Source organism: Camelus bactrianus, chromosome 32, assembly GCF_048773025.1.
Source record: "Camelus bactrianus isolate YW-2024 breed Bactrian camel chromosome 32, ASM4877302v1, whole genome shotgun sequence".
NCBI classification, from domain to species: Eukaryota; Metazoa; Chordata; class Mammalia; order Artiodactyla; family Camelidae; genus Camelus; species Camelus bactrianus.
In genome coordinates this window covers 17,418,985-17,432,946 of record NC_133570.1, presented here as the reverse complement: position 1 = coordinate 17,432,946, position 13,962 = coordinate 17,418,985, and the positions used below count along the sequence as shown (strand labels likewise).

The following is a 13,962-nucleotide window of genomic DNA, read 5'->3' as shown; positions in this document are numbered from 1 at the left end:
GAGCTGGTGGGTGTGAACATGCTTTGCAAACTGTAGTGCACCTGCCGGATATGCAGGGTTTGTAGAATGTGCTTTGTGAGCCCTCTCCCTTACACTCCCACCCTCTGAGTTGGCCTAAGAGGGGCCTCTCACAGCGTAGGAAAGAGCAATGCTGGAAACCAGATCGCTTTGGGTGACCTGGGGAGTGTCCGATGCCAGTTCATGACCTGTGAAAGAGCAATATTTGTTCCCTCCTGGGAAGGTTAAATGCAGCCCTATCAAATCTTAACTTTGATAAAAGTTTGCCTTGGAAATTGAAGGCTAAGAATGCAGTCTCTGTAGCCAGACCGCCTGGGTTTGCATTCCACTCCTGCTGGCTGGGTCACCTTGAGCATGTTAATCTCTCTGAGCCTCAGTTTCCTCATCTGTACAATGGGTATAACATGGTAAACTGGGTTTAGCCTAAGAGACAGAAGTGGTGTGATGGTAAGTGTGAATTACACATGAATAGCATTTGCTGTCCCGGAACTGCTCCTGGAAGATAAGATACATAATGTGTCTCCATCATCATTGTCATCACCATTACTAATAAAAAAAAAAAAATTACCATTGATGTATCTGCATCCTCACGTTTATTGCAGCATTATTCACAATAGCCAAGGTATAAAAATAACCTACTTGTCCGTCAGTGGCTGAAAGGATAAAGAAGATGTGGTATATATGCACAATGGAATACTATTCAGCCACGAGAAAGGGGGGAAATCCTGCCATTTTCGACAACGAGGATGGACCTCGAGGGCATTATGCTAAGTGAAAGATGTCAAACAGAGAAAGACAAATACCAGATGATCTCACTTACTTATTGAATCTTTAAAAGACACACTCAGAGAAGTGGAGAGTACAGTGGTGTGGCTGCCAGGAGTCAGGGGCCGAGGGGCACAGGGAGATCTTGCTCAAAGGGCAATAACTCCTAGTTATAAGATGAGCGAGCTTGGGGATCTAATGTACACAGCATGGGGATTGTAGCTGATAATACTGTCCACTTGTACGTTGCTAAGAGAGTACGTCTTATGTGTTCTCACCACACACACACAAAAACCCAAAAACCAACGTTAACTATGCGACCAGATGGAGGTGACAATCATTTTGCAATTTATAAATGTAGCAAATCAACATGCACCCCACCTTACACTTACACAGTGGTGTGTCCGTTACATTTCAATAAAGCTGGGAAAAATGATTACTATTAAATAATTATTTGTGTAACAGCAGGAGTGCGTAGTTTTCCAAGAGCTTGGTTTCAGGAGTTAAAAAGATGTGACTCCCAATTCCATTTTACAGATGAGGAAACAGACTAAGGGGGGGGGAAGGGATTTGCCTCGGCTTCCTCATCTGCAAATAGGACTAATCCTCGAGCCCTCACCCTCCTAGTGAGGATTACAGGAGCCAAGTCAGTCAAATGCTCAGAGTGGAGCCACCCAGCATGGGGTGGGGGGACAACACCCTTTACCTCTGCCCCCACCATTTGGCTGATGGCCCATTGCCCTGGGGACATGGAACTGCCCCAGACATCTTGGCCTTGAATCCCAGACCTGTGGGTGGCCTGGCACCACAGGCATCTTGGCCCTCGCTCCAGCAGTTGCCTGGCCCTGTGGGTTCTGGCCCCCTCCCGGGCCTTGGCCCAGGATGAAAGTCTGGAGAGGGGGCCTGGGAAGGGGGAGGTGCGAGGTGGGGGTGCAAGGGCAGAACTGGCCCCAGGCCACAGCGATCTCAAGGCGGAGCTGGTCCCCATGTGGAGTCTGGGTCCCTGAACCCATAGAAGAAGTAAGAATTTCCTATGCAGAATCCCCCTCTCCCCTGACCTGCAACCTGCAGGCTGGCCTGGCTCAGCAGCGCCCCTGGGTCCCCCGAGCCCTGGCTCTACTGTGAGTTCACACTGTGTGGCCTTGTTGAAGTCAGTGGGCCTCGGCTTTTCCACTTGTGAAATGAGGGGATTGGATGATGTGATTTTTGACATGGGCTCCATTGTTCTGATTCTATTGCTCTGTTTGACGTCTGTCTCTGTCTGTCCATCTGTCTCCCTGTCATGGTCCATCTCCCCCTCCACCCCTCTGTAATTCTGTCTCCATCATCTGTTTCTCTGCGGCTCTCCGCTTCTCCCAATCAGCCTCCCTATTTCTCTCTCCCTATCTGGTTTCCCCAGCTCTCCCACACCCTGTTTTCCATTATGATCCCCTTGGTGTGACCATTTTCCCCAAAATTGGTTAAGAGCGCATCCTGTGTCAGGCTCCACGCAGGGTGCTGGAGCCCAGTGGTAATGAGGAGGGCTGGGGCTGGGGGCTTCTCAGAAGCAGCCCCGAGGCGGGCAGTCATGTTCCTGGCCACCAGCTCCATCCCTGGGTCAGATTGTGGGGGGGGTGGGGGACAGTCTCCAGGCTGGTCAGGAAGGAGTGTATGTATCGGGAGGGGAGGAGGGATGGGGGCCCAGTGTGGGCACAGGAACAGGACCCAGGCCTTGAATGTTCAACTCACCTGGGCACAGGGGGACCCCGCCATCCCTCCCCTAGACCTAGAAGCAGGAAGTCAGGCCAGGCCCAAGGTCCGACAGCCCGAGAGTGAAACATACGGGCCCTGAGCCAGCCTGCCTGGGCCGGTCCTTGCCCTGGCCTCTCTGTGCCCTAGTTTTGCTCATCTGCTAAATGGGTGTAATGAAAGTACCGGTAAAGTGGGTTGTCCCGGAATTCACCCAGGTAGCACAGGTAATGCATTTGGTGCCCCCCTTGGTCACCTTTTTTCCCTCTGCAGCACCCAACAGGGACACTTACGCCGCCTGTAACTGCAGACACAGAGGCCCCTTGGTGCAGAGACTTGGTGAAAGTCACACAGCACAGAGTGGCTGAGTCTGGATTCAAACCCAGATCTCCTACCTTCTGGGGGTTTCCCTGTTCCCTGCCCCAGGACTGGCACCCAGCGGGGACCCCGTGGGCCCATCCCCAGGCTGGGGTAGGGCCAGGCAGAGGCAAGGCGAGGTGGCTGCTGGCCAGCGTTTCTGCTGTGCGTGCTGGGTTCACAATGGAAAATGCTGCTCTCCGCAGTCACCAGGCAAGGTCGGGGCTCAGGGTGGCCCCCACTCCCTGCCCAGGACCTGCTGAGCCAGCTCCCCCTTTGTGCCCCAGACCACAGAGTCTAGTGTCTGCCAGACTATAAAATGGGGGGTCGGCCCCTCGTCCCCCACTGCACCAGCCTGCCCGCCTGCCTGTCCTCCAGTGGGAAGTAGCGGGTCCCCAGGTAAGAGGGGACCCACTGCCGCTGCTAAGCGCCCAAGGGGAGGGGAGAGGAGGGGGAGGCAGAGACATCAGAGACAGGAGAGAGTCAGAGAGATGGGGTCATCAGGAGAAAGGCAGAGAGAAAGAGAGAAAGCTAAGGAAAGATAAAAATAGGCAGAGAGAGGATAGAGAGGGAGAGAGGAATAGAAAGAGATAAAAGATAAAACAGTGACAAAGAACAGATAGAGAGGGAGATGCAGAGATGCAGAGAGGGAGACACTGGAGGAGAGAGAAACAGAAAGAGACAGAAGAGTAGGTACAGAGAGAAGCAAAGACAGAAATAAGCAGAAAGGCAGAGAGAGGGAGGAGGAGAGGGAGGGCAGGGGGGAGGGGGAGGAGAAAGATGGGGGCGGGGGGGGAGGGAGAATTGAAGGAATGGACACAGCTCCAGGAAGGAACCCAGCCACCAGCCCAGGGAATGTTGATTCACAGACTGACTTGGGGGCAGGAGTGGGGGTTAAGCAAAACCCTGGAAGCCACACATGTGGCCCAGATGTCCTGCCTGCCCACAGTGGACAGAGCACCCCCAGAGGAACAACGGTCTTTCTCGGGGGAGGCACCACGAGGGATCTGCTTACCCCAACTAGCTCTTTCTTACAGAAATTTTTCAGAAATCCTCTGCCAAAAGGTCTTGATCTGCCCTGTCAGATCTGCCCTGGAGTCCCTGGAAATTGTCTCCAAAATTAAAGGGGACATTTTTTCCCAGGGGACAAGGACAAGGCGTTCTTCAAACATTCAAAGACATCCACAACCCCAGAGTAACAAGGAACCACTGGAATTGACCAAAGCCCTCTCCACCCAACGCCCACACAGCCACAGCCTTCATTTCAGAACCTGACACGCACCAAACACGCCCTCCTGGGTCCTCCTTTACCCCCCAGTCCCAGGCCTGGATCTGCACCCGCACACCCATTCCCAGACAGTGCCAGAGGCAGCTGTTTGTCTGGGAAAGGAGAGAGGACCAGGCATCCGGTCAATCTCTGAACGGATGTTAACTGAGCATCTCCTATGTACCAGGTGCTGAGCCAGGAGCTGGGGATGGAAGGATGAATAAATGGGAATGAGGATGGCAGAGCATGTAATAACCCAATTGCTGGATTTGTCTGCTTGAGTCACAGTTGGAGTCGTACCACTTAGTAGCTGGTACTAGTAAGTACTAAGTCCACGTAGGAGCTGTGTGGGCTTGGGCAGGTCACCTCCCCTCTCTGAGCCTCAGATTGCTCAGAGGGGATAAGATAGCACCTAAGGCATGGAGTTCCAGTGAGGCACAGACAGATTCATTAACAAATGTAACAGAGCCTGCATCCTGTAAGCAGTCCCAAATGGGACTTCTTGTTATTAATCTGCTGAGGCAAATCTGAAGTCGCCCAAGCCAAGAGGCATGGAAAGTGACTCCAAGGGGCAGTGGAACGACACAGCAGGGGAACAGCGGGTTAGAAGGGAGGCCTGGCTGGTGGAGCTCCGGCAGGGTCAGAAGCCTGGAGGAAGGCATACCAGGGATGAGTGGTCCCCAGACAGGAAATCCTTGACTGGAGAGAAATCGGGATAGAAAACTTAAAGGCTGGTGTTTTAGAAGGAGAAAGAGGATATGAATTCAAAGAAGCCTGAAAGCGCAGGGTGACGGGGGATGCGAGCCGGGACGCAGCTTGGGGGTACCATCGCGGAATGAACCCAGGCCGAGGGCTTCTTTACAGACCTTTGCAGGTGGGAACCATGTCTCAGCCTGCGGCCAAGGCCTCGACCACCGCGGCGGTGAACCCTGGGCCTGATGGGAAGGGGAAGGGGGCCCCGCCCCCAGGATCAGCCCCAGGGTCCGGCCCCGCCCCGCCCCCAGCCCAGCCCGTGCCGGCTGCTAAAGGAGAAGTGCCTCCTGGGATCTACAAGGTGAGGCTGGGGGCGGGTGGGTGGTCTTCCTCTCCCTCCTCCCCTTGCCCCTCCCTCTTTCTCCTCTCCTTCCTCCCCTCTCCTCCCCCTCCTCCCCTGATTCCTTTCCACTCCCTTGCCCTCCCCCTCCTTCTCTCCCCTCCCCCTCACCCCCTGCCTACCCCCAACTCCTCCTCTTTCCCCCTCTACCGGCTTGCACCTGCTTATTAGAGTTTGTCGAAAGAAAAAACAGAAAGAAAGAAAGTGGGCTGGCTTAGCAGCAGGAAATGCCTGTCCCAGGAGGGCAAAAACACGGCCTCAGACTCTCCTGAAAAGTGTTCCAAGCCGTCGGTCAGGACTCCTGGAGAGCAAGGCGTCCAGTCCCCTGGGACTGGGCTGGGGTGGGTTTCAACCTTAGGTGCACAGAACTGGCTCACTTCACCACCCTTGGTTCGTGACACGCTTGCCTGCGGTCCACGCGTGGCTGGCTTTTGTTTATGTAGTTGCTTATTGAATGGCTGATTTCAATTTAATTTTTAATACCGCAGCACAAGCCTGCAATCCACCACCCATATTAAACATTCTCTAACTCCAGAGTGTCCCGCGTGAGTCCACCTCCCTTGTCCTCTACTCCAGGAACGGCCATCCTGACCCCACCCATCATCTGCTTGCTTGCTTGCTTTTTTATGTACTTCTTTGCATTGGTCATTTAAAAAAAAAATATATATATATATATATATATATTTGTGTTTTATTTGTTTTTAACATCCTGAAATATACTGTAGGTAATTGTTCTGGGTTTTTTGTTTTTCTTTTATGAGATTTCTAATAGTCACTCATATGATTGTGCCTTGCTGTGGGTCATTCATATTGGTTGCTGTGTGATATTTTAGAGTGTGACTGGCGCTCCTGACAATCAGTTTGGGTGGGTGCTAGCTTTGCTGTCATGAGTGACCTGGCCAGGGCTTTTTTTATCCGTGTATCCTGGGGCACACCTGCAGGAGTGTCTCGTGGAAGTACTGTGTCAAAGTATGTGGGCCTCTGCCTTTTACAGCTGGGGAAACTGAGTAAGAGAGGGAACACACTTGCCTTGGTTAAAATGAACGGCAGAGTTTTCCCAACTTGGGAAAACGAGTGGATAAAAACCAAAAATTTGATGGTTAGTGAAGAGGAACGGATTGACTCTATGGTTTGGTGGGTAGACTGGCAAGTGTTTGCTGAGCATCTGCTCTGGGGCAGGGCCTGGGGCTTGGATATACAGGAATGGATCCACCCATCGGTCTTTGGCGGGGTTGAGTGGAAACGGAGAGAGGTGCACAGAGAGAGACCCAGAAGCCAAGTAGCAGTGACTGTGTGGTGTGTTACTTGTGCTGCTGATGGGGTGAGCACAGTGAGGGAGGGAGTACTGAACCAAGCCCACCCAGGGAGGGGTTATCAGGGAGGGCTTCCTGGAGGAGGTGGTGTTAGCCTAGAAGAGGACAGGGAACATGAGCTCCGGCATGAGGATGTGTGGTGGAAAGGGGCATTCCAGGCAGGAAGAACAGCACAGATAAAGGCCTGGAAGGAAGACCCATCAGTTCCTAATGATGGTGCAGATATTAAGTTCAGAAGTGGATGGAAGGCAGGACAGGATCGTTTCACAGACCTTGGCTCGTGGCAAGCTCTCATGTGATCTGGGCATGGCCTGCTTTTATTTATATGGGTACTTAATGCATATTTGATCTGGAGCCTCTCCAGTGTGGAGTTACTCCCCCCTCATTCTGCCCCCTGGGCATGGGGGTGCTTCTCTCCTGCAGCTGGTGGTCTTTGAGCAGGAGAACTTCCAGGGCCGGCGGGTGGAATTCTCCGGGGAGTGCTTGAACCTGGGAGACCGTGGCTTCGACCGAGTGCGCAGCCTCATTGTCGTCTCGGGACCGTGAGTGTTGGGCGGCCGAGGGGCAGTCCTACGGCCATAGTAAATAATAATAACAAAACAACAGTAGTTGCCACTTACTGGCCACTGCTTCACTCTGAGCCTGCCACCGTGCTGGCGGAGACACACACAGTTGTCCCTTGGTATCCGTGGTGGACTGGTAACGGGACTCCTACCGGATAACGAAATCTGCGGATGCTCAAGTCCCTTACGTAAGATGGTGCAGTACAGTCGGAACTTGGTATCCACAAATGCAGAACCCGCGGATACTGAGGCCAACTGTATATTACTTCTGGTACTTATTTCAAACCTAAGAGGGAGGAAAGGGAGGTATTATTCTCCTTCCCATTTTACAGGTGAGGAAGCTGAGGCTCAGACAGGTGCTTTGATTAGCATAAGGACACACCGACAGTAAGTCATGATTCTAAGCCCCAGGGAAATGCCATTTCTGCTGTAGGAGGAATCCTGCCCTTCACCAGTGGCAGGAGGACGCCGAAGAGCCAGGTGTCCATTAGCTGTCCCCTCTCCCGGGCATCAGGCAGCTTAAAGGGTAATAGTGAGCATCTGTTGAGTACACACGAGGTGCCAGGCACTGACAGAGGGCTGTATCTAGGTGATCCTAAAGTGCTGTGTGAGGGAGGGGCTATTCTTATTTCCATTTGACAGATGGGGAAACTGAGGCTCAGAGTCACCTAGTGGTAAGTGGCAGAGCCTGGTTTCAACTCAGCTTGATCAGCTTCATCCACGGTGCTTTTATTACCATGCTCGCTCCACAGCCTGCCCCTGACCCTCTGGGCTTCTCTGGGCCTTACTGACCACCATACAAAGCAAGAATAATTGTCCCTTGGACATTGTGACTGCACCGTCTTCAGCCCCTGTGGACTAAGCTCAAGGCACAGGGCCAGCCCCAGGACAAGACCCCCAGGGCCCCTTTGCCCCTTGTCTTTCCAGCACAGAAGCCCCCAAGAGATGTGATCAGCCTGTATGCCCAGTATCCCGGGGCTCTGGGCAGTACAAAGAGCAGAGATGGGCTTTGAGGTCAGACAGGTCTGGCTTTGAATCCCAGCTCTCCCGTTTGCCTTATTCAGCGCCTGAGCCTCAGTTTCCTCATCTCTGAAATGGGCAGAGCAGTAGTTCCTACTACCCTCCACTGGATTATGCTAAGGTCTGAAGGAGATAATGCAGCGTGGACCTGGCACTTTGTGGGTGCCCAGACATGGCAGGTGGCAGTGATGATTATTTACTTTCCTCGTTGCCCTGTGATTTTAGCTAAGTCACCCTGGGCCAAGGTAGGCTCGTAAGCTCAGCCCCACCCTCAGATTTAAAGCCCAGCTGGGAACAGAAGCTACCGGATGTGGCCAGTTTGGGTTTTCAGGCTTTTTTTGGTGTCAGTGACTCAAACCCAGAGTACTGCTCCTCAAACAAAGATGCAGCTGGTCTTCGGTGTGTGCGCCGGGGCTGCGCCCGATGGGGAGAGAGAAGAGCCTGTGGTCCAGGGCCCTGGGTCTTTGTCGGGGTGGAAAAAAAGACGGAAGGGGTGAGGTGGGCAGGGGGAGGGGAGGAGAGGTATGTGCCCTCACACACGCAGGGAGGGGAAGGGGAGGCTTCAGCTGACACCTGACACCGTCATGTGACTTTAGACCAGCGGCTTAACCCCTCTGAGCCTGAGTTCCCATATCTGAAACTTAAGATTCCTTCCCTACCTCTCTCCTTGCTCCTAAGACTCCAATGAGCCATAGGAGATGAGAAAAGGCACAAAAATAAAGCTGACAATTCCTCACTCAGATAACAGGTCCTCAGTGGGCAATGTGACTCCTGAGTCAGACCGTTTTGGAGGAGAGTGGCAGGGTGGCAAGAACATATCAGTGTCTGTCTTTCCATAGGCAGAGCCCTCCGGCTGCTTCCCTCCCTCTTTAATCATAAAAGATATTACTCATTGTGCTTTCTCCTTTAGACCCTCATAACCTCCTGATGAGGTAGATGCAATCATTTCTTCTCCTTTACTGAGGCTTGACAAGCTTAAGTGACTTGCCCAAAGTCACACAGAAAATAAATGATAAACTGAGATTAGAACTCAGGTCTATTTCCAAAGTCTATGCTCTTAACTCCTACGTGGTGCCGTCTTCCAAGTCTCCCTTCCCATTCACCCATGTATAGATCAACCCATTCATCCATCCATCTGTCCATTCATTCTCCATCCATTTATTCATCCCTCTGCTTACCCCTCCTTCCATCCATTCTCCATCATGCATTCATCCATCCATCATTACACTTATCCATGTACCCATCTGTCCATCTCCCCACCTACCCATCCACCTATCCATCCACTCATCTACCCATCCATCCATCCATCCATCCATCCTTTTCTCATATACTTGAGACTAGGCAGGGCTGAGGCAGATTCAACTGTCTTCTGGAAGAATAAGTCTGCATCTTCAATTCTGTCACTCCAGTGTGGATTCTTCATTCCTCAGACAAGACCTGAGGCTCCTGGAACACATTCTGTTTCAGTCCATGATGGTAGCCTGGTCCCCCATGAAATGGGGACCATCTAATTTCCCCGAGAATCCCTGGTCCCTCTAACACAAGCTCGCTTCTCATTCTCAATCAGGCTGCACAGAGAAAGCTTTCAAGCTTATAATTAGTCCTTTTCGAGGACTGAAGACCTTCATGTGCACAATCACATTTAATTCTCATAGGTTTCTGAGAGGTAAGTGTTACCATCACTTTCCTCCCGCTGCCCCCATGTCAGTTACTGCCTCCTGTATGCCAGGCCAGTCTTTTCCAAACATGCTTCAAGCACCTGTATCCATTTCTCCCTACCCCCATACCTCCAGGACTGTTACTTATTTCAGATATTTAATTTAAAATGATCTTTTTTTGGACACAAATAACTGTATATCAAAAGAACCTTTACATCACTTTTACAAGCAGAAAGCTAATATTTTGCTATAAGTAAAAGATATTCATAAAAATGCATGCAGTAACAAGAGCAGGGCTCTTACAGCATTGCCTGCTCAAGGCTCCGGGCTGGCAGCCTGTTCTTCATTTGCTGCAAAGAGAGGTTAGTAAGTGTTAAAGGCACATTAGCATCCAGTGAAGACTTTCTCCTAGCTGTAATCAGGTTTAAAAAAAAAAAAAAAAGTCTTCTTATGTACTATTCCCCCCCAAATCCTCAGAGTACTTAAATCACGTGTGAATCCTGCATCTGGGGAAACATTTTGTTCATATCATTACACACATGGTCTCATTTCATCCTGCACCAACTCTAAGGAACTAGGCATAATAGATGAGGAAACCGAGGCTCAGAGAGGTGAAGCAACTTGCCTGTGGTCACACAGTCAGTAAGTGGTATAGCCTGGGATCCAACCCACCGGCTTTGGGGCTGCCTTACAAGGGGGAGATCAGAAGGCACGTGGTGGGGAGGGGGCTTCTGCTAATGATTTCTCTCCTTTCTGCCTTTGATCCTCCGGCCTTCCCCACCCTCCCCATCTCTCTCACATCCAGCTGGGTCGCCTTTGAGCAGTCCAATTTCCGGGGGGAGATGTTCGTCCTGGAGAAGGGTGAGTACCCGCGATGGGACACGTGGTCGAGCAGCTACCGCAGCGACCGGCTCATGTCCTTCCGACCCGTCAGGATGGTAAGTGGCTCCTGGACCAGGCCCTGTGGATTCATGGGCGAGGACAGGGCAGGTGTGAGGTCTGACATCTACTAGAGCAAGGGAGTCAGATGAGCAAGAGAATGAAGGAAAACCTAATTGCAGAAATCAATCTACAATGGCGAACAACCATGGTACGTGCGGTACAGGTGCCAGGCAGCGTGTCAGGAAACTGGGACTCTGATGCTGGGGAAGGGGGCATGGGAGTGGTCAGGCTGGGAACCGAGTCAGCCATGTGAGCAGCCTTCCAGGGAACAGTGCATGTGGAGTTCCTGAAGTGAGAGTGGACTGGGTGTGACCAGAGAACTAAAAAGGGGCCAGTGTGGCTGCAGCCGAGGGAGTGGAGGGGAGTGGGGTGCATGATGAGTTGCGAGGAATTAAATGCTTCTCTGGAAGGTTCTGCCCCTCACTGGCACTGGCTGTGTGCCATTGATCAAGAACCTTGACCTCTCTGAGCCTCTGCATCCCTGATCATAATAATAAAAATAGCAGATACTTTTTTTTGGAGTACTTGGTATATGCCGGGCATCCTGCTAGGTGCTCTGTATGGCTTAACTCCGTGAAGTAGAGGCTGACGCCCCCTTTCCAGAGATGAGGAGGGTCCTTCCAGCCTGGGCAGCAGCAATCCCAGCAAGTCCCGCCCTGGCCTGAGCAGACAGCTCTCTCTCTCCCCCCCCCCACACCCAGGAGGCCCCCTGCATTCTTCGCACGCCTGACCCAGCCTGTCCTTCCCTAGGATGCCCAGGAGCACAAGCTCTCCCTGTTTGAAGGTGCCAACTTCAAGGGCAACACCTTGGAAATCCAGGATGACGACGTGCCCAGTCTCTGGGTCTACGGCTTCTGTGACCGTGTGGGCAGCGTGAAGGTCTCCAGTGGAACGTAAGCATCTCTCCGGCCAGGCCCTCAGCCCCTGCGTCAGGCACAGACTCGGAGACTGTCCCCCTTATTGGATAGGACATCAGACGGGCAGGAAAGGTCCTGGCTCCTTCTCAGTTCTGCCAGTGCTGGTGTCGGGGTTCCACCAAAAGAGCTTCGTTCCTCTGGGGAGTGGAGTCGCACATTACTGCTTGTCGGTGTTGCTGCTTGTCAGTGGCAACGATCCTAGCATTTGGTTCTTAAAAGCTGGAAGATGGGGAAGAATAGGGGCCTCTAGACCCCTATTTGGACTGCAGGAATAATTAAGTAAGGGAGGGCAGGGAGGATGTGAGTAGGTGAGTCTGTAGGTGTCTAGGGAAGGAGAAATTTAGGGAAATCGGAGCCTCTGGGGGAATGAGCAGAATGTATCTGAGAATTGATACTGTGTCCTGAAAGGATATGACCCTGTCACCGAAGTGCTGTGGACCCTGGGTGGGCCACGTGCCCCTCTCTGTGTCTCAGTGTTGCCATCTATATAGTGGGCACACCAGATGCCTTGATTTCAAAGGACTCTGTCTGCTCTGAACTCTCAGGATTTGAAGCTTTCAGAACAGAGCCCCACGGCCCCATGTCTTTGAGAACCCATGGAGGACTGGATGCCCAAAGGAGGTCACTTTATCCATCCTCTGTCCCCAAACAACCATGCCAGACACTCTGGTCTCCTCTAAGCAAATGTAAGATGCCCACCTGTCCACCGCAGACTCTTTCTGAGATCCTGTAACATCGTCAGGGCCCTGGTCTTTTTCTTATTTTTTTCCTCTTTCCCTGAAAAGTACCCCTGCCTTCAAGCTATCTGAAATTTATTAACCATTGCCTGTGAGTCAGACATTGTGCCAGGCACACTGGGGGAGGCACGGATGAATAAGGCTCAGTCCCTGCCCTCAGTAGGTTCTCAGTCTAGCAGGGAGGTATGAGTGTACCTGTGAGACGGTGTCTGATGATTCTAGGTAAGAGATGGTCCACACAGGAGGTCAGAGAAGGGAGGAAGGTTTCTGGGACTGGGGCGTGTGTGCTGGAATGGAGAGCAGGTCTGAGGCTTATCTGAGGAGGCTGGAACTTAAACCAGACTTTGAAAGCTGGGCAGGGGGCTGGGAGATGCCTAGAAAGATCATCCCAGCAGAGGCAACGACAGAATTAGAAATAAATCATTGTTAATAACTTACATTAGGTGCTTACTGTGTACCAAGCACTGTGCTAACTACTTTTAATGACTAGTTCTCAAGTCTTTACAACATACCAGTGAGACAGGTGTGTTATCATCTCCATTTCAGATAGCAAGCTGGGGTTCTGAGCAGTCGTCTGCCTCGATTCTCCCAGCTGGTAAATGGCAGTGCTAGGATTTGAACTGGGTCTGTCTGCTATCACAGAATATGCATTCCCAACTAGCGTGCACAAATCCACTGACAAGCAAAGGAAACCATTTTTTAAAACAAAGCTCCCCCTTCTTATCTGCCTCTTTGCTAACCAGCCCCCAGGCCCCATCTTCACTCCCTTTGCTCCTGTTCTCTGAGCTCCAGGGCACCACTTTTGGTGAGATGTGTACTAACACCCTAATAAATCAGCTACCATGAGCATCCCCACTTTCTAGAGGAGAAAACTGAGGTCTGTTAGAGAGGTGAGATCACTGGCCAAAGCCAGTAGGAAGCCAAACCAGCACAGAGGAGCCCGGGTGATCCAGGCTCAGGGCCTCACAGGTGAGGGATGGAGAGCCGACTGCAGGGGTGGCTGGAGAACCAGCCGGTCCAGATGGGGGTCTGGGTGCTAGGCAGTGAGGCTGGCTGCCTCCACGCTGTCCTTCTTGCTTTCCTTCCAGCTGGGTCGGCTATCAGTATCCTGGCTACCGTGGGTACCAGTATCTCCTGGAGCCTGGCGAGTTCCGGCACTGGAACGAGTGGGGGGCCTTCCAGCCACAGATGCAGGCTGTGCGCCGCCTGCGTGACAGACAGTGGCACCGTGAAGGCTGCTTCCCCGTCCTGGCCACAGAGCCCCCCAAGTGAGTCCCCACTCCTCTCTTCTCCCTTGCCCCACCCTTCTGTGGGCTCATCTTCCCCATCTTCCCCATGCAAATAAAAGTTCCTAAAGCCAAAATGTCTCCTGGGTCTGTGAACAGACATATGCCTCAAGGTCCCCTGTTGTTGCTGGCCTGTGACTTCCTCTGTCTTGACAATTACAATAATAAAAACAGCAAGCACCACTAAGTCCTTTATATTCTCTTAGTGTATCTTTTGGACTACTCTAGGAGGCCAGTATGATATAATTATTCCTATTTAACCAAGGAAGAAATTGAGGCCCAGAGAGGGGAAGTGACT

At 52.0% G+C, this 13,962-nt stretch overlaps 1 protein-coding gene across 1 annotated transcript; it reads left to right on the top strand.

Moving 5' to 3' along the window:
* Positions 1-4,739: 4,739 nt before the first annotated feature.
* Positions 4,740-13,741, top strand: CRYBB1 (crystallin beta B1). Its single transcript, XM_074356177.1, has 5 exons — positions 4,740-5,189; positions 6,965-7,083; positions 10,588-10,720; positions 11,475-11,617; positions 13,467-13,741. Exons 1-5 carry the CDS (start codon positions 4,971-4,973, stop codon positions 13,648-13,650), a joined length of 798 nt encoding a protein of 265 aa, XP_074212278.1. The 5' UTR covers positions 4,740-4,970; the 3' UTR covers positions 13,651-13,741.
* The last annotated feature ends 221 nt before the right edge of the window (positions 13,742-13,962 follow it).